A 22543-nucleotide genomic window follows, 5' to 3' on the forward strand; every position below is an offset into this window, starting at 1 on the left:
GTACCAGAACTGGTCTGGGTCTGTTAAGCTCTCGGGATGTACTTGTACAATCTGGGTATTTTACTGGGGGTGGGGTGGGGAGAAGAGTTGTTGGATGATTGTTTTGGGAAGGCAGGAAAAAGTGTACCAGAATTTCACACACAAATAATCCTCGGAATAACATGTATTTCGTACAGAGCAATAGTGGTTAGTTATTACTTAGTGGTCTAGTCTAGTCCGTCCGGCTATCTAGCTTGCTAGTCGATTAATCTTTTTAGTCGACTTTTCTTCCCCTTCACCAGTTGTTGAATTACACTCGGTTCAGTAACGCTTGCCGGGTGCCACTTTTTGGAAATAACGGAGGGGGAAGGGATAAAATGAATCCAATCGTATACCCTCTAACTCGATATGTAAGACTGCAAGAATTTAAAATAATTAAGACTGGACCTCAAGCGCGTGTGGTGGGCATTGTGGATGAGGAAGAATGAATGTTGGTGGTGGAGTAAAGTCCTGTGGGTGGTGTGCGCTAGGTGGATTGTACAGCAAGTAGGGGTGGTCTAAAATGCTTAGGGCCTGCATAGGTTCAGGATACCTTGAAAAGTAGTATGGAAAAACGGAACAAAATATGCATATGGTACATCAATATCTGATATGGTACGTACTTAAGGGAAAGGGAAGTCGAGCGATTCTGTACGATTAATTCCTCAATGCAATTTTGCATTTGGTGCAAGCGTGAATGGCCAATGGTCCTCTAATTATCTCACTTGAGACGATTGTAACAATGATCATAAGAAACGAGTCAAATTGAGATGATTTTCAGCCTGAATTCATAGCCAAATCTTGTCAATTCCTATCTTTCCGCTTTCTATGGATCGTCGACTTGAATAGAATCACCTAGGTATAAAGAACCTAGGTACAAACGTACCTACGAAAAGTAGAGGAACACGATGCCTGTCTATGATAATATGCCTGCTCTTATGCTTGCTAAATTGCCTATACAAAATCACACTAGTTACTCGTCAGTGTTTGCTGGTTGGTCTATCATTTGCGCAATTGTGGTCTACTAGGGTATTTTTTAAACGAGAACACATCGGCCGCTGCAGGCGCCTGCTTTCGGAAAACTTAACCCTCTTAAAAAAGACGCCTGCGACACTTTCATCAATATTAGCGAATATGATCCGAAGCTTCATATACTTCTCCAGTGTTTCTACAGGGAAGTCTCAACGACGAGACGTTTCGGATGGTGGAATTTGGTCAACCTCCACGGCTCCAACTATCTCTAAGTTTGTCACCTCGAATGCAACTGCCAAAAGGTGGCCGTAGTTCGATCTCAAGCTATAGAGACCAGGGTATCACGGCATGAAAATGATGAGCATAATTGAACCCTTCCCTCTTCGCATCCGCAATGAGGGGCAATTTGGTGGAAATGATGGTCATGGAGTTTATAGAGCCGAATGCTACAGAGATCAAATCGAAACACTCGCAATCATACGTCGAGGGAGAGGCTTAGTGAAAATTCGGAGCCATCACGAGCTAGGGATGACCATCTAATAGATGTCAGCTATCGATAACTTTGACACAATCCGGAAAAGGTGCTCGTGGCGAAGCTATCACTACTCAAATCATTCACATCATGTGTTATGGTTACCATTCATCAACTTCAAGGTTATAGCTAGTTGTTCTCCATGTCGTTCTTTTTCCCCCATTTTAACTTGATGCAATGTGATCTCTCCATTACCCATAGCTTAGTTTAGGTTAGCCAAGCAAATCCTGATCCTTTCGATATGTGAGGTACTGTACGGATCATTGTCCGAGCCTCCAGTAGATGTTAAAGTCGATTGTTCCGACGGTTTCGTTGTCTCGGAGTAACAAATATCCTGAACATGCTTGCCAAATGCTTGATCTATGCTTCAACGTCTTTTTATCCCTTCTCTGATTGTATGTTATACGATACCCCAGTTATTCCATGTCAAAACCAATACGAAGCTTGAAAGTGATGTTTATTCTACTTGTTTACGCATTTGCCGCCTTCATATCAATTAATTCCGCATCAGTCGTGGGTCCCGAGTCTAAATCTAATCTAATACACCATTTTATTAATGGATTAGCTGATTAGGAGAAACCGAGAGATATGGGATAGACTAGATGACTCGTAGAACGTCCGTGGCACAAATAACATTATTATTTATTTCCATTTTGGCAGGCAAGGGCCGTGGATAGGTAGATTATTCGGCACAGACAAAGTGAGACAAGACCAATTGATTGAGCGGGGTTGGATACCTTGGTAAGCTTGGTTAACCATGAATTTCTCGAGGTGATTATTCTATATGCTGACTACAAATTTAAAAAATGCTAAGAATAGTGGACACTATGGTCGAGGCCGAGTCCGTGAGTTCAAGCGCGCAAAGAGTGTGGAGAAGTTGAGAACAAATCTAACAAATAGACTGATTCTTTTATTGATGTCGAATTGCCATTGGCGAAAGAATCCTGCCTGTTGTCTTGGATGGATATCGTTAGCAAACACTACCTAGTTACATACTCTTTGTACGTACTACTATCAACTACGGTACGTACCGTTGTAGCTAGTAGTATTAGTCAAGATCTGATCATTTCGGTGGTAGGTCTACATTATTTTGGCATCTAATGAGTAGTTATGGCTTGACTTCGTATTCTTTTCCCGTATAGCAATAGGATAGGAAGATATAGCTTCGAGATGGCTGGGTTATCTACTTTGATTTACTACTGCTCCTGTACATATGTCTAATGCTAACACTACTGTACTCACATATCTATGACCATTCACTCTCATCACATGGCCGATTGACCGAAGATTAACAGAGTGACTTTCAGAACCATCATGCAACATCTATCTTCCACTCCAGATAACGAGATTGACCCGCCACAAAAAAAATTCTAGATGAGCTCTGGCATTTTCTATTTTCTATGTTACCAGAGGTTGTCTTTGAATCTGGGTACGGAAGCATGAACTCTGCCTCCCCGAGTGACATAACATGGGAAGCGACATATTCCCATGTACCTTCAATATTGTTGTCATGTACAATGTACACATACTGCAGAAAGTATCCATGTTTGTAAGTTGGGGATACTACAACGGGACGGCAGTGAACACCTGGTGGCATGTGCTGTTCTCAACTGGCCTATCTAGGATGGATGATCTTGCTTCCTCCACCCCTCCATCATCAATGCATCGTAGCATCATCCACTCCTTGGCTGATGCTTAAACTCAGGATGTTTAGATTTTGACACTTTGAGAAAGCTGCTCAAATCGACTAGTGTGGTATGTACATGATCTAGAGCTACAAGCTTCATCCATGCATCGTTGATCCTCATCATCATCATTATCTGCATGTCAACGAGCAATGTGCGGAAATGCATTTGGAATCCTTTCCAAGTGGGATGGGCGGAGAGAAGTCCGCGAAGGGACCACAACAAACTAACAGGCGCCAGCAAGGCGAAGACGAAAGGATCGAGGTAGGAACACGGTAATCACGATTATGATTCTGACTGACAGCCTTGCTTGCTGTGCGCCATCTTTGAGCATCATCGTCGCATACGCAATGAAAATGGGGCTGAAGCGAAGAATTTTGCACATGTTGCAGGAAGTATCCAGTAGACCAGTACGAAAGCGAAAGTATGTACATAAACTTTCTCGAACCCTCAACCCTGAGGTGAGGAATATCCTTGATACTCCAAGATAAGGTAACGGAAGGTCACCATGATCCATTACAAAATGGCCTCAAGTCCGTGATCTGCACTTGATTAGTTCCCATTTTTATTTCCTCGACCAGCATGTTTCGTCAACAATTATACTTTCGAATTGCGTCTTTTTTTTCGGGAGGGTTCGTAAAAGAGAAACGGAGGCAAGCTCCAACTTCATGCAAGTGATCGATAGAGAAAACTCTCTCTCCCTAGTACATCTCCTTGCCGTCATCAAAACAAGGGAGACGAGAGAAATTACCAAAAAGTCCCCAGTGTTTGAACGCCCAAACATGGACAGAATCAGGTGAAGGACCCGAGCACGGCCATTGAGTTCATGCAACTTATCCCAGGTACATTGCATTCTTTCCCGTACAGATTCACATATATGTCGTAGTTTTCCGAGAGTATATAGATGTCCGATGTGAAGACTCACGGCTCACCCTTTTCATATGTGACTGTACTACCTTGAGAATGTTTCGTACCGTTGCACTCGGAAATACTACAAAGATTGGATCTACATTGGGCAGGTGACTGGATATTAGATGGTGGGGAGTGGCACTATTGTGTGATAGTGGCTTCGACGGACGTTGGACATTGCATGGAAAGGAATAAATTCCCCGACTCAGTGATACATTTGTTGTGTTGAACGGCCGACGGAATTATACGTGAAAATATGCAAAATTGCGAGGTCGGAAAGCATGAAGAATTTTTTGCATGCATTATTATTATGGTAGTATCTGCAATAAGCGGCCCTCGAATGTGACTTGATAGATCAATGTTGAAATAAGGTAGATACTAGAAATTATCATGAGACAGCTTGCGTCGTCTTTAGCATCTGCTAGGTACTTAAAATGAGATGTACATATGGACTTCCGTTCAGAGTTTCAATTGTCCCGGTTTAGGCAATTCATGGCCGGTAGATTTCGATCGTCCAGTCGCTTTTCGGCTCTTACGGACCTAGGTGTGGGTGTAGGAGTAGGTGACTGGGTTTGAATTTTGAATGATACATACCTACCTCGCTAGATACATATTACATATGTATTGTAGATACTTTACCTACTCCAGACTTCCGCATAAATCTGTGACGATGTACTCCATATCTGCCGGCATCACTCCTCCTGTATATGATTTACCAGACTAACTTACGATAATGCTTCTCGCTGCTCGTTCCTACTGATCAAGTTCCATATCCCAACATGCCCCTTCATCACGCAGTCCAGACAAACGAAGGTATAGGACTAGAAGCGGATATTTGACCACGACAGAACATGCGACCGACATGAATGGGTGACTTGGCCGTTTGAGAATGGTCCGTTGCAGTGCTTCCCCGTATCGGAGAAAATGGGAAAACGGGCGGTCCTTATCCACCATCCACCATCCACCATCTATCCATCCACCAACGCACTTCCGAGGTGAATTGCCACGACCACGACGGCCACCATCAAATGAAGGGGTCTCTATCAGCCTCATTTTCACATGTACAGTATATCCATCTCTACTTGTGTACGTAGCCACATGTTTGACCAACCGAAGTGGTTAATAATAGATAGGACTGTGTTGTCAAGTTGAAGGGAGATGGATGAGCTGATGAATTGATGAATTGATGAATTGATGAGATGGATGAAGTGAATGAATCTTCATTCAATTGACTCGATCCAGTTCTTCTCCATACCGTAAAGTGTACAACACGCTTCCATTCCCTTCTTCTACTATAGCTACCTGTACGAAGTACATAACACATAACACAATCATCAACCATGTCGAGATCTTCATCACTGGTACCCACTTCCGACAATTTTTTTCTTCTTCTTCTTCCCATCCTCCAGACCTTCACATAGTGCGCACACAGACACAGCCGGCCAGAAGTAGGTTCAACCTAATATAAAGCACCAATGATCTCAGCCTTTACAATCATCACATTTCACACTTAACCACTGGTCCTAATCTAACCTATGGCTTTTGCCCATGACCATGAATGACCATGACCTTGGTTTTTTGTCTTTAAAGAACTAAACTCCCACTTTCTCAAAACGATTGAAGCCATCATCTTGTCTTGTCTCGTTTCCAATTACATTTTTCATCGCTTATTATTCATGCTGCCATGAAACCAACCAACCAGCCAACCAGCCAACCAGCCATCCAGCCATCCAGCCATCCAGCCAACATTTTCAAAGCACAGCACGCATTCGGAAAAGCCGGACACAACATCAATGAGTAAGTGATGAGTGAGCAATGAAAAGTCGGAGTCTCGGCCGATTAAGTCTCTAGAGTCTGGGCAAAGGCTGGGTATGAAGAATACCTGTGAGATATCTGTGAGGCTTGGTACCGTGCAGTACGCACGAAGTACAGATAATTAACTGGTTACTCTTACTCTTATTGCTCTACCAGCTATCTCACACTCTACCATACGTATAGAATTACACAATAACTACACAGGACGGGACAGTATCATCGAACGCGTCCACATTGCTCTAGAGTGGGCGGAAGATGTTGATGGCTTGGAGCGGGGCTTGGAGGGATTTGGCTTAGATGGTGAATTAGAAAGTTGGATGGCTTTGAAGAAAAGAAAGAAAGCGTCGTATGAAAGCCCTCCAGATTCCCTTTTAACTCACTACTGCGCCGCTTCAGGTATGCTGAAAATGCAAATGATTAGATTGATTGATTGATTGACTGGAGGAGGCTGATTCATTGTCTGTTTCGATTCCCAATTTCAATATTACTATCATTATCATTATCATTATTATCGTTATATGGTCCAACGGATGGATTACTTCTCAAACCTTTCTTATCATCATTACTCAGTTCATCATTACTCTCTCTCTCTCTCTCTCTCTCTCTATCTAATCCCAAACCCAAAATCCCAAACCCAATCCAACAAATCCAACAATCAATCCTCACTCTCACTTCACTCAAAACACACTACATCACACAAGCAAACCAAACTTCAACCCAATTTTCAATCAATATCCTTCTTTCCTTACCTAACCATCTTGAGAAAAAAAAAATATACTACCAACATCAACACCGACACCAATTTCAATACCAACAATTCAACTGAAACTCAAGCACATTTATAGGTATTGACATTTTATTATCTACACACATACACACATACACACATACATACATACATACAAACATACAAACATTCATACATACAAACATTCATACATTCATCCATTCATCCATTCATCCTTTCATCCTTTCATCCACACATACATATCGGTACAACCAAAAATCAAAGGGGTTATCGTTATCGCAAATTCCGGAACCGATTCACCGATTACATTCCAATAACCCCATACCGGATTCGCGCAAAGGGGCGGTCGGCGGTCTGGCTCTGCTTCTCCTTCTCCTTCTGGTTTTGTATCGTGCATCGATCAATCTTTATTCACTTGATTTGTATTGTACAACATTCATTCTGCAGAGCAGTAATGCAAAGTAGATGATATATAGTGTCTCTGTAAAGGGACTCGAGAGTTGTGTCTCTTTTGATTTGAATTTGTGTTAGTTATTGCTATTGCCTGCTATTTATCGTTGTTTTTGTTATTGCTTTTGTGCTCTCACCGTACCCAATCGAAACAATGTCCAGTTACCATGGCGATCATGGATCTAAATCTAGGTCTAAGGTCAAACCCGTTTTTAAGAAACTGATACAAAGCGAAAAGAATTCACTAGACTTGGATCGGCCAGCGGCGGAACAACAAGATGGCCTCGGAATATTCGACTATGGCGCTGGCTACAGTTCCCGTTCCTCTCACGACATTGCATACAACAGTCGAGAAGGAGGCAGAAGAGGGTTTCATGCTCGTTCAACCAGCGGCACATCTCAATTTTCAATAGCAACAACAGGCAGTGCTCAGCGTTCCGGCTCATTCGTACATCCTTTCCAACAAACCCCGCGACCCTACACTCCTCCTCTGGGGGCCTCCTATCAAAACTCAATTCGCGAAAGTGAAGCAACAAACAGCAGCATCGCACTTACCGAAGATGAGGATCAGTTACGACATACTTTCCGTAGTACAGCCAATTTGTCAAATCAAGCAAACTCAATGACTGGTTCAACAAATCCTATGCTTCAGCAAACCCTAAGAATTCAAACCAAGCTACCTCCGACTTCATCAAGACTTGCTCTCGCAGCATCACGTACAAGTCCTGTTCTGTCCCCTGAAGTAACCTCACCACTCGACACCATGTCACCCACTTCCCCATCTATCCGACAATCTATGGAAGGATTTCGTCTTCGGAGTCGCAGTGAGGTTGATAATCGTCTGCGCTCGGAAACAATACAAGAGGCACGTCGCAAGTTCCAAGAAAAAGAGAGGGCGAAAGAAGAAAAGGCAGCGAGGGAGGAAATTCGAGCAATGGAAAAGAAGCAGCAAAAAGAAGCAAGACAGATTGAAAGGGGACATCGCCGTTCTTCTGCCAGCGACAATTTACCTACTCGATCAAAGCGATCTAAGTCTGATCTTACTATACATGAGAAAAGTGAAGGAATTTTTGGACAAAATTACAATACTGCAACAGTTGCTGCCCCTCCCTTTCTCTCCGAGGAACATAGTCGGGGTTCGCCGAACAGAAGTCATACTGCAATGTCAAATACCAAAAAGAAAACACACAATGCTTGGACAAAACTCATGATGTGGTTAAAGACTCGGTTCATGCGACTGGGTAAAAAGGCTAGCAAAAAATAACATATCTTCTGTTATTACTGGAGGGAATAAGGATTCAAATGTGAAGAAGTCACCAAGCGCTCTCTTGATGATCTACAAGTCTGATACCGGGTATTCTTCACATCCCTATTCCCCACTTGTCCTCCATGTATTTATTGGATGACCATCTTCTTACTCTCCTTAAACATGATTTTACGATTTATTTTGTCCTCTGGACAGGCGTTAGGGCAGGTACACTTTATGATTTATACCAGAGGACCAGCATCGAAAAATTCGACAGCTTATATTTTTTCCCATCACATGCGACACATCAGCGAGGCGTTTTTGGATCATTCATTTTTTTTTTACAGTACATCAAAGTACTTCCTTCTGGGAACAGGGCCTCTGGTTAGGGAGAATTTTACATATGGGTGTTTGACGGGATTGGATTTTTTGCTCATCGCTTTTCCTTTCATTGCGAGGCCGGAATTGCCTTGCTTTGCTTGTTCTTCGCGTGCATGGAGATGGAGATAAAGTTGGAAGTAGAGTGCCTTCTTGTTGTTTGAAGGGGAGCTGCACTTTATGGGAAGAGAATGTTGTTCTTAGACGGTGGGAATTATTGGGAATTAAAAGATCTGAATTGTTATTTCGCTCGGTGGGGAGAGTTTGCGCATGGCAGTCAGTTACTAGCATGCTTCCATGAAGCTAGCTTTGGATGCGCATTCGATGGGATGGGATGGGATACGGTGGTATTTTGAGCATAGATAGATTCAAGAACAATGAAGAAAATATATTTCAAAACTTATTTTATGCTTTGCTTGTGTGTTTGGGGGATTGAGTAGGTAAGAGAGTAGTCTAGATCATGCTAGAAAGGTCGCGTTGTGCTGGCTTGTCTTTGGCTAGGTACTCACAGAGCTTGACCTTTACCGAAGGTCGGGAGATGAATAAAGGAGGGCAGAGAGAGGAATGAAGTGTGTGATAGATATACTTGATACGTAGGCGGGTGGGTGGAAAATACAAAGTCCTTTTTGATGGGGGGGGATAGTGATATGATCAACAAAGGCACAGACACTACTTTGCTGTCGCTGTTTGTGAATGAAATATACATGTATGATGGAGGTATGATGGATATTGATAGATTGATAGATTGATATCACGAAATAAATAGGTATGATTGCGATTGAAAGAAGTTGAAGAATCTATCTCGTTGTTCCCACGTATGAGGAAAGATCACATTGGAGAAAGTCAGGAGCGTGGGAATCCCGTGTCCAGTGTTCAAAAATGAAGATGGCTTTATTTCTTCGCGAGAATATGTATACCCCCTATCATACACACACACACACATACCGCACAACATCTCAGTCTCTCCTTCCGCAAATAAACTCACGTCCGCACCGTGGCATTCCAAGCCGAGTACCGCACTATCTGTCGAAAGTGTCCATACAGCCCAATGCAACTCCCGAGTATTAGATAGAGCGGGTAGAGAAGCGTAAATTTGAGCATCATTCGTTTGCTGACGAATTCGGAGAGGAGAAAATAGGTTATTAGGAGGCTGCCGATTAGGCAGAGGGTTCTGGATGGGTGGGAGGTTAGTGTGGGGATTGGAGTGGTTGGGGAGGGAGTGGAGGTTTCGAGTGGAAGGGATGGGGTTGGGGCGTGGGAGTGTGTGAAAGAGAAAGAGAAAGAGAGAAGATCACATACCCGATAATAAACAGCCATTCCGAAGCCGGAAACTCGAAGAAAATCAAATCTTTCAACTGTGTTCCTGTGCGCGGAAACCCGGTGATCAGGAAACTGATCATCAAACACGTATATTGCGACACGAGATAATAGCTCAATTCCCGGATAAGTAGTAAGGAGAGCAAACCAAAACGCGTAAGCAGATTGCGTTTTGTGTGGTGTGCGGATTTCCGATACGCGAGGACGCAGTGGCGGGCGCTGGCTTGCGTCCAGCCTTGAGCCCAGCGGAGACGCTGTTTGAGAAAGGAGGGGAAGGTGGTGGGGGCTAGTTCGTAGGAGATGACGTTGGGTTCGTGGATGCAGACGGCGCCTTGGGAGAGAGCGCGGAGAGCGGAGTCGATGTCTTCGGTTAGCATGCTGGCGTCCATTTTGAGATCGCGGAGGAGAGGGGCGCGCCAGTAGCCGTTGGAGCCTGGGGGAGAGGGTGTTAGTAATATTGAGGATGGATGTGGATGTGTATGGGTTGGAATGAAGAAGAGGATGAGAATGAGAATGTGTTTACCGGTGAAGAGACCATAGCCAAACAAGGCAGCGCGCCCGGGATGGGATGTAGCATAGATTTTGTCAAATTCTACTGCAATCATACCCGTTAAGAAAGTTGCCCTGGAATTTTGAATTACACATCGCCCTTGCACGCAATCGACTTCATCGTCGGCGAGGAATCTCTCGACTGCCCATCGTGGTCCATATGGATGAGTGTAGTGATCACAGTCGAACAAGGCAATGATCTGTGCTCCAGTATATAAGGTAAAGAAGTAATTAAGATTATGTGCTTTGGAAGTAGAGTCCGGTACTTTAATTATTCTCAGCCGGGGAATCTTTGCAGCGAGGTCATTCATTTGGGACTCGAGCGGCTCGATTGGTTTGGGTGTATTATATAATACGTTGATCCGGATCTTATCCTGTGGATAAACAATGTGATCTAACGCGTAATGGATTCTATCCATGATGATATCTTGCTCATTTGGGAGATATGCGACGATGACGAGATCCAATATCAGGAGTTGATCATCGGCAGTAGGAAATTTCCAGCCATTTTGCTCCACGTTGTAAAGTGCTTTTCTTGCGATTCTGTTGGGCTTGAGACTGCAGATGGCTTCCATAACATTCATGGCTGCTGTGTAGGAATTCGTAGAAAGATAGATGAGCCAGAAGATCTCTATCAACTTTGGTGTGCAAAACATGTAGAGACATGTTGAGAAAATAAAATAGGAGATGATCAGAAGGAATGGTGTCCAATCCAGTAAGAAAGCTGAAGCTCTAGACACATGAGTACATAGAGCAACCAGCTTCGAAGGGTCAGATAGACTCGACATTCTACGAGGATGGACAAAAATGAAAGTATAAAATTCTTCCTAAAGGAATGACTGCGGAAGAGGGAGTTGTGAAGGAGTAGAATAATAACAACAGACAGGAAACACTCTCCACCTCTTCGTGGTTTGTATGAGATTCGAAACTCCGAGTGAGATCCATCTCGATGCACTCTTGGTATTATCCGTGAATAGCGCCATACCCAAGCTGATCAAACTATCGAAAGCAGGTGGCTCCGTTGGCAATATCAATCAACACATCTGGCAACGAGATGTTCGAGATGAGAAGACGAAAAATGTGATATGTTAATTTTATATGGAAACTTGTGTCTTGAAATACAGCACTGATGCTTGTAGATGTTCTAAATTCCTGATTAATTTTTCCTCTCTTGGAGGTGCATTCTGTCACCAAGTCTCGTTCTTTCGTTTCATAAAGCAACGAGCTGCCTGAGAGGCGTTTAATGTCAAATGTTTCAAGCCATTCGGTGAACGTATATTGAGAGCGTTTTTGACAAGTAAATTTCAATGTTGTTATGTAGATCAATAACAGATTAGATATGTTGTCGTTGGATAACTGAAGCTTGAGAAAAAAAGAACTCATGAATCTAAATATATCGCTGGAAGAACCCGTCGGCGGGTGCCAAAAAGCCACTGATTGAGCCACTGAAGCCGCCTAAATCTTCGGGCACGTGCGGGGCTGTAATCTTCTCATGAAGTCTTCCTCAACCACTTGTGAAGCATCCTCAATTCACAACATATGCTTATATCGGCCGAGATGTTTAGAGTTTGAATTTGGTCTGAGACTCAACTGTCTCTAAAAGTAAATTTCGATAAGACACCATGAAATATGGTCGTCGACCTCAGCCCGGAGAAGGATCTGGGCACCTAACTTTGATATTCATGGCAGTCCATGAATATGCAATTTAACATGTGTGTTATGGTAACATTGTGACAATATGAAGCCATGATGGATGCGAGCTCGAAGAATTCCTCTCCTCTCGTTGCTTGCTGTTCTTGTCATCGATAATGCATACCCTTTCTATTCTGTCTTTGCTCTTTACGGCTGCATTTTTTGTGCATGCTCAATCTTCTTCTCCCCCTACGATTGCCTCGAGTGATGATTGCTCTTGTGGTTATTATGATGTTGTGACTGGCAATCTCTTCACGGAATCCCTGATCACTTATTTTAATGAGACCGATACTCTTTCGGACGATTTTATACTTCAATCCTACGAAAACAAGTACGAGAAAGATTACAACAGCATATTCCGACAAGGTTCTAATCCTGTGAATATCAACCTTCTCAACAGTTCATCAGTTGTATCCAACAAAAATGATTCTACGTCTCAAGTTCTGTTTAAACCACGTTCTTCACGCGATACTTCGTCAAACTCTACTCGTGGGGCCAGCCCGACAACAACCAGTGGAGAGGGTGGTAACTCTTCAATTGCCAATGATACAACCTCACTGTTCTCTCCATCTGGTAGATCCTTTACTTCATTCCTGAAACTATCTGTCGACCCACCAGATAAGGATCACCTAGTCACAGGTGGTGGCATCGAGACTGTGAGACAGGATATTCAATATGGTTCCGCACGGGCATATCTCCGTCCCTCAAGTCAGGGAGTTGGAGGAACTTCGCTCTCGATGATGTTCCGCTACAACGAATCAGAATCTATGGAAATGAATATCATGAATACTAACCAAAACTCAACTGCTTGGGTTACGAGTTTAATTCATTCGGAATTTCCAAATCAATCGTTGGGCACAAATTTCAGTATTTTTGCTGAAAAGAATATCTCTCTATATGATTACAACGAATTTCGACTGGATTGGACAAAGAACGAAGTTCATTGGTACATTGGAAACATTCTTGTCCGATCAATTTCGAAGGACAATGGCTCTGTGCCATCTACTCCTTCCCCCTTCTTTATCAAGCACTGGTCTACAGGAAATCCATATTCTATGCAAGGTCCACCCATCTCTATCTCCGATGCGAATATTGGGTGGGTTCGACTATTCTTCAATTCATCATTAATGAATTCCACGCATCATGCGAATTTCAATGCACGATGTAATCTCAAAGTCGCATGTTCAATGGAAAATACTACTTTACGTGGCTCTTCGCCTTTCCCATCAGCCGCTCTAAGTCCCTGGGAACACCGTGTTGCTCATGGTACACTTCGATGGGTAGCGATTTGGTTCAGCGTTGGCTGCATCTTCGCAACTTTGACAGCTTTAGCGAACGCGTTTCTTAGGCTCAAAGTCTTCAAGAAGATAGAAGAAAATCCCCACAATCCTACGGAGGATGATGCTAGTGAGATAAGCCCACCTTCCGCGCCCTACACCTATTCTAGAAATGCAAGCTTGACACCTGCCCCATCATATCGGACAAGAATCGAATCTTATAATTCAGGGACATCAACTTTAGTATCCTCGTTCAATTTCTCGACCGCAAGTCATTCAGCTGAACGAGGCTTAAGTGGTATTGGGTCTATGGATCAAATATACAGCAAAGTCGATCACGAGTGGAATATTCGCGGAAGTTGCTCAGGTGACAACAGTGAAAATGCAACTTCTATCAACGAGTTACCTTCTAGCCCATCCCCCTCATCACTAAACTCACCAAATTCCAGTCGATTTGATATACATACTAAAGACAAGTCTAAACGAATCTCGGGGCTTAGCAACACTACCGCTGCGCATACGCTGGATAATGTAACTCTCGATATTGAAACCAACACCATAAATCAGCAGTATCAGAAAGATAGCCGATCTCGCCTAGATGGGAAGGATATCACAAACAAATTCCCCACATCGGCATTCTCAGCACATGAAAGTGCATCTCCAATTGAAACAAGCCAAAGAGTCGACCACTTAGCAGGACTCATCACCATTGCAGCGATAAATGTAACTGTTCTTCATTTCTGCCTGACTTTCGTACCGGCCGTCATTGCCCCTGGTGCTTTTGCCCACTATTCCGCCGAAATATGGATCAACAAAACCATTGTACCTTTCTTTCTCAATCAAGGAGCCCTTGGTCTTTTCTTCACCACCTCTGCACGATTCCTCGTTACTCCTTTTCTGCGCGATGGAGACCTCTCTTCTTTATCTTCGAAGATAGTCAGTCGAGTCTTCCAAATCATGTTACCGGTTCTTACATTCGTCCTTCTAGAGTACTTTCTCATTCTCTCAGGAGCAACTTACTATCTTCCTTTCTTGCCATCGATTACCTGGAGTACCTGGCCTTATGTGATTCCATTTACTCATATCGGATATCTTCTCAATGAAGTCATCGCACTCGCTTACACCATCCCAAACGCAGTCCCTCTCATAACCTTCAACTATTGTACTGGCGTTCTCTGGACTATTCCCGTAATCATTCAAGGATCGTGGACTACGCTTCTTGCCATTCTTCTTATAACCTCTGTTCCGAACCCGAAGAAACGTTTCCCCTTCTATGTGTTCTCGCTATTGATCAATTGGTACTCGCTCTCCTGGTCTTCGTTCTTCTGGGTCGGCATTCTACTTACCGATCTCGAAATTACATACCAAATGCCAAGATACCTGCACAAACATCCGCTAATCTATTACCCTCTGGTTTTGATTCTCACGATTCTCGCTCTTCTAGCTCTTAGTGCAGATACCTTCAACCAATGGCTCAATTACAGCATCATAGCTAAAGAAACACTCATTCATCCCGACCCAAGCACAGGTCTTCCAGCTACTATCACTCACAACTCCGGATACCCTGGTTATCCGGGCTACTGGGTTCCTCATTTCAATGGTCTAATATTCTGTACCACGATCCAATGCCTTGCATCGATATCTCCCTTAGTTCAGTCATTTCTGTCCGCAAAACACCTCATGCTAATATTCCCACATGTTTTTAGCATGTACTTATTCCATGGTATGATCTTTTGGTCTCTTGGTGCTTGGGTCTGTCTCACTCTTAACAACATCCTACCGTACTGGGCAGTGTTAATTGTAACCGCCGTAGTATGCTACACAGTCTTATTTTTGTCATTGCCTATGTTGTCGTTAATAGCGGGGTTGTTTGGAAAAGGATTAGCAGGAGATATTAAGAGAGACTCTCGAGAAGAGCCATTGAAAGGACGGCCAACATTAATACCGTTTGGAAGAGATTGGTTGAATCGTAATGGGATGATTGACGGTATCCCTGTAGTTAGTAGTGAGATATCGACTGAAGGAAACAAGGTTGAAAGATTCGATACAGAGAAGAAGAAAATGAATGGAGTGGAGATCCGGGTTATCGAGTGCGGCGAGGAAGTTGGTGGAGATTCTGTTGTTAGTTCTACCAACGAGGTGGACAGGTTTGACACCGTCGACGACGAAGCGGGCGATCAAATCAATAAGGCTTGAGGTATAAAAAGAAGGCTGGTAGTTGTTTGGTAGTGGGGATAGATTTTGAAGGCGCCATTTTTACGTAAACTACTTAATATTTCTCTTCTAAGAAAAAAATCAATTTCCTTTCAATATCATCAATGCTACCCATCAAACAGCCCCTATTTACATTCATTGAACCGATGCTACTATTCACAATATAGCTTTTCCCCAATGATAACAAAACTGGAATTGGCCACTGTCTCAATCTTGATCATCTTGATATGGTGGAAATTTGAATCCCATCAGCCTACGGAGTTCCGACATGGTCTTTAGAATCCATTGCTGCTGCACTCATTGACCCCTATTCGTTATCCGAGACAAATCGCTTGTCAAGTCTCGAAAACGTCTTTATTTACATGAGACATTCCAGCTGAACTTGAAGGTGGAGGATAATCCAAGCAGAGTTTTCAATAGTCTGTATGATAGAGTAGACCTGGAATATTGGTTGTGAGTAAATTTCTCGCCTTGGTCTACGTAGAATATTTGAACTGTCGTTAACAAAACTTTCTTTCCAACTGGCATTAAATTTTATACCTCTCCAGTTCTTTGAATCGTCATTTATAGCAAGCAAGGTTCAAGAAATTGGCGATTAACACGACCACTATGAAGTCGTTTGCCCAACCGCCACCTCATGATACCGCACAATCTACCTATCTTCTAGGCCTACGCGGTTTTTTCATCCTGCAAGCTTTTCTATGGATATTCCTACAAACATTTGTTCCGGCTACAGTCAAAAGTAATATCGTTACTTTTTCTACAGACACACCGACTTATCAGAACCTCATTCGCAAGATCTTGTCACCGATATTCTGGAATGAATCGCTTATTTATTCATCTTTTGTTTTCTTGTCCGCAAGGGCTCTATGCATCCCTTTTATCAGCTCGCCAAGTAAACAAACAATTACATCTTCAATATTCCGAAGATCGTTCCGCCTCATAATTCCAACAATATTTTCACTTTCTCTCGTTACACTCCTTTCGCAGACCACCTCCACTAATCACCTCGTCTCCCTCTTCATAACCAAAACTAAGAACCCCAGTATTCAAGCTCCCTACACTCTTCGCTCGCCTATCTCCCTTACTCTCTTCAACTCCCTCTTCACTCTCTTCCTCTCCACTTCCCACACACCCTTACACAACTTATCTAGCGTCCTCGCTTTTCCATCCGGGACCCTAGCAATTCTCCCCATCCTCTACTCCCAGTCCTACACCCTCTACATCACCGCTCTCATAATACCCTACACTCGACCCCTCTGGCGCCTCAAATACTCGCCTCTATTTCTTTTCACCGCCTACTGGGTATCCTCCTATTCCTTCATATCCATCAGCGGCCTCCTTCTATCAGATTTTCTTCTTCTGCCCAATTCTCCTCTCCTTACTATTTCCGCAGCTGGATTCCCATTACCAAAACGGATCACCAAGAAAAGAATTCCGTCTTGGATACCTTACACATTCGTCCTTTTGGTTGGCATTGGACTACAATATTTCTACACCACTTCGGATTCAGCAGTGGAAATAGCAAATGCGGAATTAAAAGCTCATACGGATATTTACGGTTCATCGGGTGGACTCAACACCACTCCGGATTTAAAGGAACAAACGCCCCGGATTGCGGATTGGTTGGTTTTGTGCGGAGGATTTATGTTGTTGGAGACGAGAACGTCGGTGCAGAATTTGTTTAAAAATGCGGTGCTGGTTTCCCTGGGGAGGAAAAGTTTGAGTAAGTTGTTGTTGCGTTGTATTCATATTCGAGAGTGGTAGACTGATAAGTGTTACCTAGGTTACTTCTTGACGCAATCGATTGTTATATATTCGGCAGCTATTCCTTTATATCTTCATCTTGTCATGGATAAGGATGTTTCAGGCGTAGCAGCGACTTGTATTTGTCTCGTAGTTTCAATTTTGGGCACGGCGGTATGTGGTGAGATTTTTTATAGGGTGGTAGAGATTCCGAGTCTGTGGGCCGGTGTGTGGAGCTGGGATTGGATTAGAAGATGAGGAGATTGGGTGGCAGGTCGGTGGGAGTGGTAATGTGCTGATAGATGATTAATTTGGTATGTAATGTAGAAAGAAATGGAGTCGAAACTTTTGATCTGATTCATTGTATGTATATGAACTTGATGGGTTTAATATTCCTTATACGTTTTGATCCGCATGATTTTTGGACTCTTCACCTTAATGAGTCTAGTATGCAAGATAAATGTAATTTTAATTTCAAACTGCAGACAGCAGCATCACGGATCATACTTGCCATATTCACGAAATAGCAGGGAGTTGAGAGTAGAGACAAATGGGAAAACAACTTCACGGATGTTAGATATATTACGAGGTATTTACCAATACTGAGATTGGTCAATGAACTGGATTTCCGTGTGAATTAGGATGTAGGTAAACAAGAAGAAAATGAGGGAATTCGCAGATAAACTAAGTTCATATGAAAATAAATTTCCGAATGAACCGGAAAATTGACTAATATACTCTGATATATATCAGTTTGATCTCTCAGCTCGCTGTCGCTTATATCTATAATAAGCGAAAATACTTAAATCTTATCGTTGCTCCTGTATTTTAGAGGCGGACCAAAAATCATTGTACTGAGGGTTTTGCGAAAACATTGGAGTATAATTTAAGGGAGGCTCTTCTTCTACGTTAGATCAAATCATCAAATATATGATTGTATGGTGATGTAAAGAAATGAAAGAGATCATATGATTTCAAGTAGAATAATAATATGAATTGGGACAATGATAAGAATTGAAACAACAACATGAATTAGATCAATAATATGAAATAGGAAAGTCATGGAGAGGCACCAGACTTAGAGAACAGCCATGCTATATTGGATGTTTGCGTGAAAATATCCGTATTAAATAGAAGGGAATAAGATTAATTAGACAGAAATAATTTGAGATAATATCATCCGAGCGACTCGATGCAATCGAACCCTCCCACGTTAGTACGCCCTATCCTAGAAACTGAATCCCAAAACTTCCTGATGACCATCAAGGGTGATACATCCATTCCCTTTCATTAAATACGATTTCAAACTCGACATTATCAAATGTTCCTACAGCGGCATATAAATCATGCATACCTTCCAGTCCTGTGACGGGGAGATCTTCTACAGCATCACCCTCTTCATGAAGATTCCATCCGCCATCCTTTTTACCGTCTCTGGTAAAGAAAATCTCAACATTAATAGGAGTTTGAGCCGTGGTCTGCGCTAGCCCTGAATCGTAAGCAGGAGGATTATTAACATTCCGTGGAGTGAAAGTCATTCCGATTCCGAGTGTCTGACCGGCCTGGAATTTATTCGTAAAGTCCTTACCGCCCCAGAGGTCATTGGTATACTTATGACCATCATCCCCGTGAACGCCTAATGCTCCTCGGTGCCATCCAGGCAATCTGAAGGTTGGGTATGGTTGCGCAACAAATCCTAAACCTAAAGTAATCTCTCCGCGATATCTATTTGATATTTTGACCTCAAAGTATATTGTCTTGCCGATTTCGGTTCTTAATGGTGAATGCGCATATACCGAGTACAGCGGAAGTGTAGAAATAATGCATGAATCCTTGCTGTTGGACTTTGTCTTTCCCGCCCAAACACCCTGTCGTAGACGCGAAAGATCACCATTGTAAGATCTTGGTTTAATAACACCGATGTTTGCAGCATCAAGTGCTTCTAGAGCTGCTTGTGGGAACTCTACAGGCGGTGCCAAGGGATTCTGTTCACACCATGCTTTCCCTTGTAGTGCTTCTTCTTCGGTAGCGTTGTTTGCATCGCTTCGTTGATAACCCATAGATGGGGGAGGGGGCAGAAGAGATGTGTCGGGAACTGCAGTCTGCCAGTCATGATATGGTGCTTGAGCTTGCGCCGGTGGTGGGCCCGAAGGAGGGGTATATTCGTGCGAAGGTGGGGGACCAGGTGGGGGTGCATATTGATCATTATAAGGTGCATGTTGTTGTGAAGGAGGTGGTCTCGCGGGGGGAGAATAAGATTCATTCTGCGGCATTTTCATTGAACCTTTACTTTGAGGTATCGTGTTGACTGGTCGTGAATTGAGGTTCTCGTTGTCAAATTCCGGTGGTGCTTCGCCCTTCAATTTGCTTCCGAAACACATTTTCAAATGGCTTATGGAGGTTGTTGGAATTGAAGAACCAAATAGTGATTATAAGCATGAAAATTTTGATTCATGATTCAAATCATGGCTGTGTTGGAATGGGCTGTGCAATTAAGTATGAAGTCATACGAATGCCTAGCTGTGCGTCTCCAGCGCGCCTAGTAAGCGCGGCCAAGCCTTCCACAACTTCATCGCCTCGGACAAAAATTATCATGACATTCAAAATGAACCGGTAGATCAATTTTTTCATAGTTGCTGGTTACCATTGTTTAGAAGATCCGCAATTCATTCGGAAGATTCCTCTTTCGTAGGGAATTGGAAATCGGTATGTTCCGAACATTTTTGCGTCAAAGGAGATAGACAACATCCTTTGACCACTCAAATTCATGAGCTCACAAGCTCTGCTACCTTATTTGACAATGTCCTATCTGTGGATTCGATAAACCAATGAAACTGCTGATTCTGGAAGGTCAATTGCTTTATTGCTGGGCAACTTCCGCTGAAAGAGACTTTTCTGTGGACGCAATGCCTTTTACTATCATGCATTTTACTTATATACACAAACTGTCAATCGCATCAGAAAGCTCTGTACTCGTCGAAAAATGAGTCATGTCGTCACATCGCTCTGCTTCGTTCAGAATATCAGTTCATGTTAGTATACATCAACACAATGTGTATAATAGCAAGACTTACGATACGTACTCTAGTATCCGGACTGTGATGATTCGGGATATCCCACGTTCCAACAACTTTTGCACAATCAAGATGCTGCTGTAGACCTTATAGCTAAGAAGGCTGCGTCTTTGCCATGGATTGGCCCACCAAAGGGGGGCTTCGTCATTAATGAGAATGGATATTCTCGTCCCTATACAAATGCCACAATTTTTGCCCAAGCAGATGCATTTGGGAAAGCTACCATTGCTTATGAGGTGCATGGAGATATTCTCAAGAAGTATATCGCCCTGGGCGGGGATCGAAGTAAGCTGGGAAGTCCAGTCACAGACGAGTTATGGACTTCGGACCGTGGTTGCCGTTTCAATAACTTCACTTCAGGTGCTATTTATTGCAATTCTAAGACTGGCACTTGCGTTGTGAAAGATGAGATTTATAAGAAATGGATGACTATGGATGGGGCTGAAGGAGTTATGGGATATCCAATTTCTGACGTGAGTATTAAAGATGCCTTGGCCTGACGCATTTCGACGACAACTTGTAATACTATACACAATCTGTTACTTTTCTTTCACTTTTCGATGCTGAATAGGCACTGATTTTTATATGTGAAGGAAACATTGACCCCCGGTGGAGTGACTCGATTCAATATGTTCTCACACGGTGGAGCTATCTATTACACTGTAACTCGCGGGGCATTCTGGATTTATGGAGATATCTACAAGAAGTGGATGGCTACAGGTGGCGAGTTGGGGGACCTGGGCTATCCTGTATCAGACGAGAAATTGGCGCCCGATGGAGTGTGTCGTTTCAACAAATTCTCTGGCGGTGGCGCGATATTCTCAACCCCAGAAGTAAGCAAGTTTGATACTTTGGCTTTGCACTTCCCAGTTCCGGCTTTCAAACTATAATTAAGTCCTACTTGTTGATTAACGTGATTTAAATCCCTCATCTTTATTATCTGGCTAGCGGTTACTAATCCTAGAACTTCCAGCGTGGTGCGGTTAGGGTAGCTGGGGAAATTTACAAAAGGTGGATAGCTCTTGGCGGAGGAAGCGGGTATTTGGGCTCCCCCATCACCGATGAGATTGCCGGAAAATACGATACTCGCTATAATGATTTCTCTGGCGGTTCGATATGGTGGCATCCCTCTATTGGCACCCGAGAGTTTGCTGGGAAGGAAACAAATTATAACATCAACATTACCGAAATTTTGATCGATGAGCTTCGCTCTGCGCGTGTAGACACTCTTTACATTACAGCTTCCATCGCTACAGTATCTGGAGGGGTGCAATCTATTGCTCTTCCCCTTGGCGAGCACTCAATTGGTTTCGTATATCCCAGCTTAATGTTCCAGAATTGTTCAATTGGCGATGAAGAGACAGTCACATTTACATACCTCGTCGTCCACAACCATTCTAATAAACGAGAGGATGTTCTCAAAAAACTCGAGGTCGCCATACATAAACTTGGAACAGCTGCCATAGAAGAGAATGTGGTTTCTCTGAATTCAATGCGCAAACTATCAATTGGAGACGCTATCGGCACAGCTATAGGCAGAGCGCCTGTGCCTCTGAGTGAGCCAGCTGTTCGCCCATTTGAGGGGTGGGCCGATAGTGGTGGTCTAGGGATGCCATTTCTGAATTGTGACGGCGTTGTTGCTGCGGAGGTCACAACGCTGAAGGGTAGCGATATCAAGGCACATCTAATCGTGGGGAACACATGGAAAGTTAACGATAAGCATGTGGGTACAAAAGCGCTTGATTGGTGTGGCTCAATCTCGCGATACCATGTGTTATGGAATGTGGAATTTTCATGAATTTGCTGGCTGCATAACGTTGATATATCCTGCAAGTTGCCTGGCAGTACATAAATTTTGGTTATCTTAAGGTTTTGATCTGGATCTGTATTTCTTTCGACAAGGTAGCGAAACTATGAGATT

At 43.2% G+C, this 22543-nt stretch overlaps 7 protein-coding genes across 7 annotated transcripts; 4 read left to right on the forward strand and 3 right to left on the reverse strand.

Annotated features, from left to right (window-relative positions):
- Nucleotides 1-2834: 2834 nt before the first annotated feature.
- Bfra_009014 (uncharacterized protein) lies at nucleotides 2835-3724 on the reverse strand (the record flags this gene model as incomplete). Its single annotated transcript, XM_037339368.1, has 2 exons — nucleotides 2835-3016; nucleotides 3439-3724. The coding sequence occupies 2 exons, from the start codon at nucleotides 3722-3724 to the stop codon at nucleotides 2835-2837; spliced, it is 468 nt and encodes a 155-aa protein (XP_037190934.1).
- Nucleotides 3725-5800: 2076 nt separating this feature from the next.
- Bfra_009015 (uncharacterized protein) lies at nucleotides 5801-6365 on the forward strand (the record flags this gene model as incomplete). The annotated part of the gene is made up of 2 exons (XM_037339369.1): nucleotides 5801-5913; nucleotides 6146-6365. The coding sequence occupies 2 exons, from the start codon at nucleotides 5801-5803 to the stop codon at nucleotides 6363-6365; spliced, it is 333 nt and encodes a 110-aa protein (XP_037190935.1).
- Nucleotides 6366-7283: 918 nt separating this feature from the next.
- On the forward strand, nucleotides 7284-8393 carry Bfra_009016 (uncharacterized protein; the record flags this gene model as incomplete). Its single annotated transcript, XM_037339370.1, has 1 exon — nucleotides 7284-8393. One exon carries the CDS (start codon nucleotides 7284-7286, stop codon nucleotides 8391-8393), a length of 1110 nt encoding a protein of 369 aa, XP_037190936.1.
- Nucleotides 8394-9504: 1111 nt separating this feature from the next.
- Nucleotides 9505-11407, reverse strand: Bfra_009017 (putative glycosyltransferase family 2 protein; the record flags this gene model as incomplete). Its single annotated transcript, XM_037339371.1, has 3 exons — nucleotides 9505-9924; nucleotides 10049-10503; nucleotides 10594-11407. The coding sequence occupies 3 exons, from the start codon at nucleotides 11405-11407 to the stop codon at nucleotides 9505-9507; spliced, it is 1689 nt and encodes a 562-aa protein (XP_037190937.1).
- A 1020-nt stretch (nucleotides 11408-12427) lies between these two features.
- On the forward strand, nucleotides 12428-15784 carry Bfra_009018 (putative glycoside hydrolase family 16 protein; the record flags this gene model as incomplete). The annotated part of the gene is made up of 1 exon (XM_037339372.1): nucleotides 12428-15784. The coding sequence occupies one exon, from the start codon at nucleotides 12428-12430 to the stop codon at nucleotides 15782-15784; it is 3357 nt and encodes a 1118-aa protein (XP_037190938.1).
- A 3026-nt stretch (nucleotides 15785-18810) lies between these two features.
- On the reverse strand, nucleotides 18811-19929 carry Bfra_009019 (putative spry domain-containing protein; the record flags this gene model as incomplete). The annotated part of the gene is made up of 1 exon (XM_037339373.1): nucleotides 18811-19929. One exon carries the CDS (start codon nucleotides 19927-19929, stop codon nucleotides 18811-18813), a length of 1119 nt encoding a protein of 372 aa, XP_037190939.1.
- A 56-nt stretch (nucleotides 19930-19985) lies between these two features.
- Nucleotides 19986-22420, forward strand: Bfra_009020 (putative glucose sorbosone dehydrogenase protein; the record flags this gene model as incomplete). The annotated part of the gene is made up of 5 exons (XM_037339374.1): nucleotides 19986-20044; nucleotides 20182-20254; nucleotides 20637-21095; nucleotides 21216-21455; nucleotides 21596-22420. 5 exons carry the CDS (start codon nucleotides 19986-19988, stop codon nucleotides 22418-22420), a joined length of 1656 nt encoding a protein of 551 aa, XP_037190940.1.
- Between the last annotated feature and the right edge of the window lie 123 nt (nucleotides 22421-22543).

This window comes from Botrytis fragariae (assembly GCF_013461495.1).
Source record: "Botrytis fragariae strain BVB16 chromosome Unknown tig00000101, whole genome shotgun sequence".
NCBI classification, from domain to species: Eukaryota; Fungi; Ascomycota; class Leotiomycetes; order Helotiales; family Sclerotiniaceae; genus Botrytis; species Botrytis fragariae.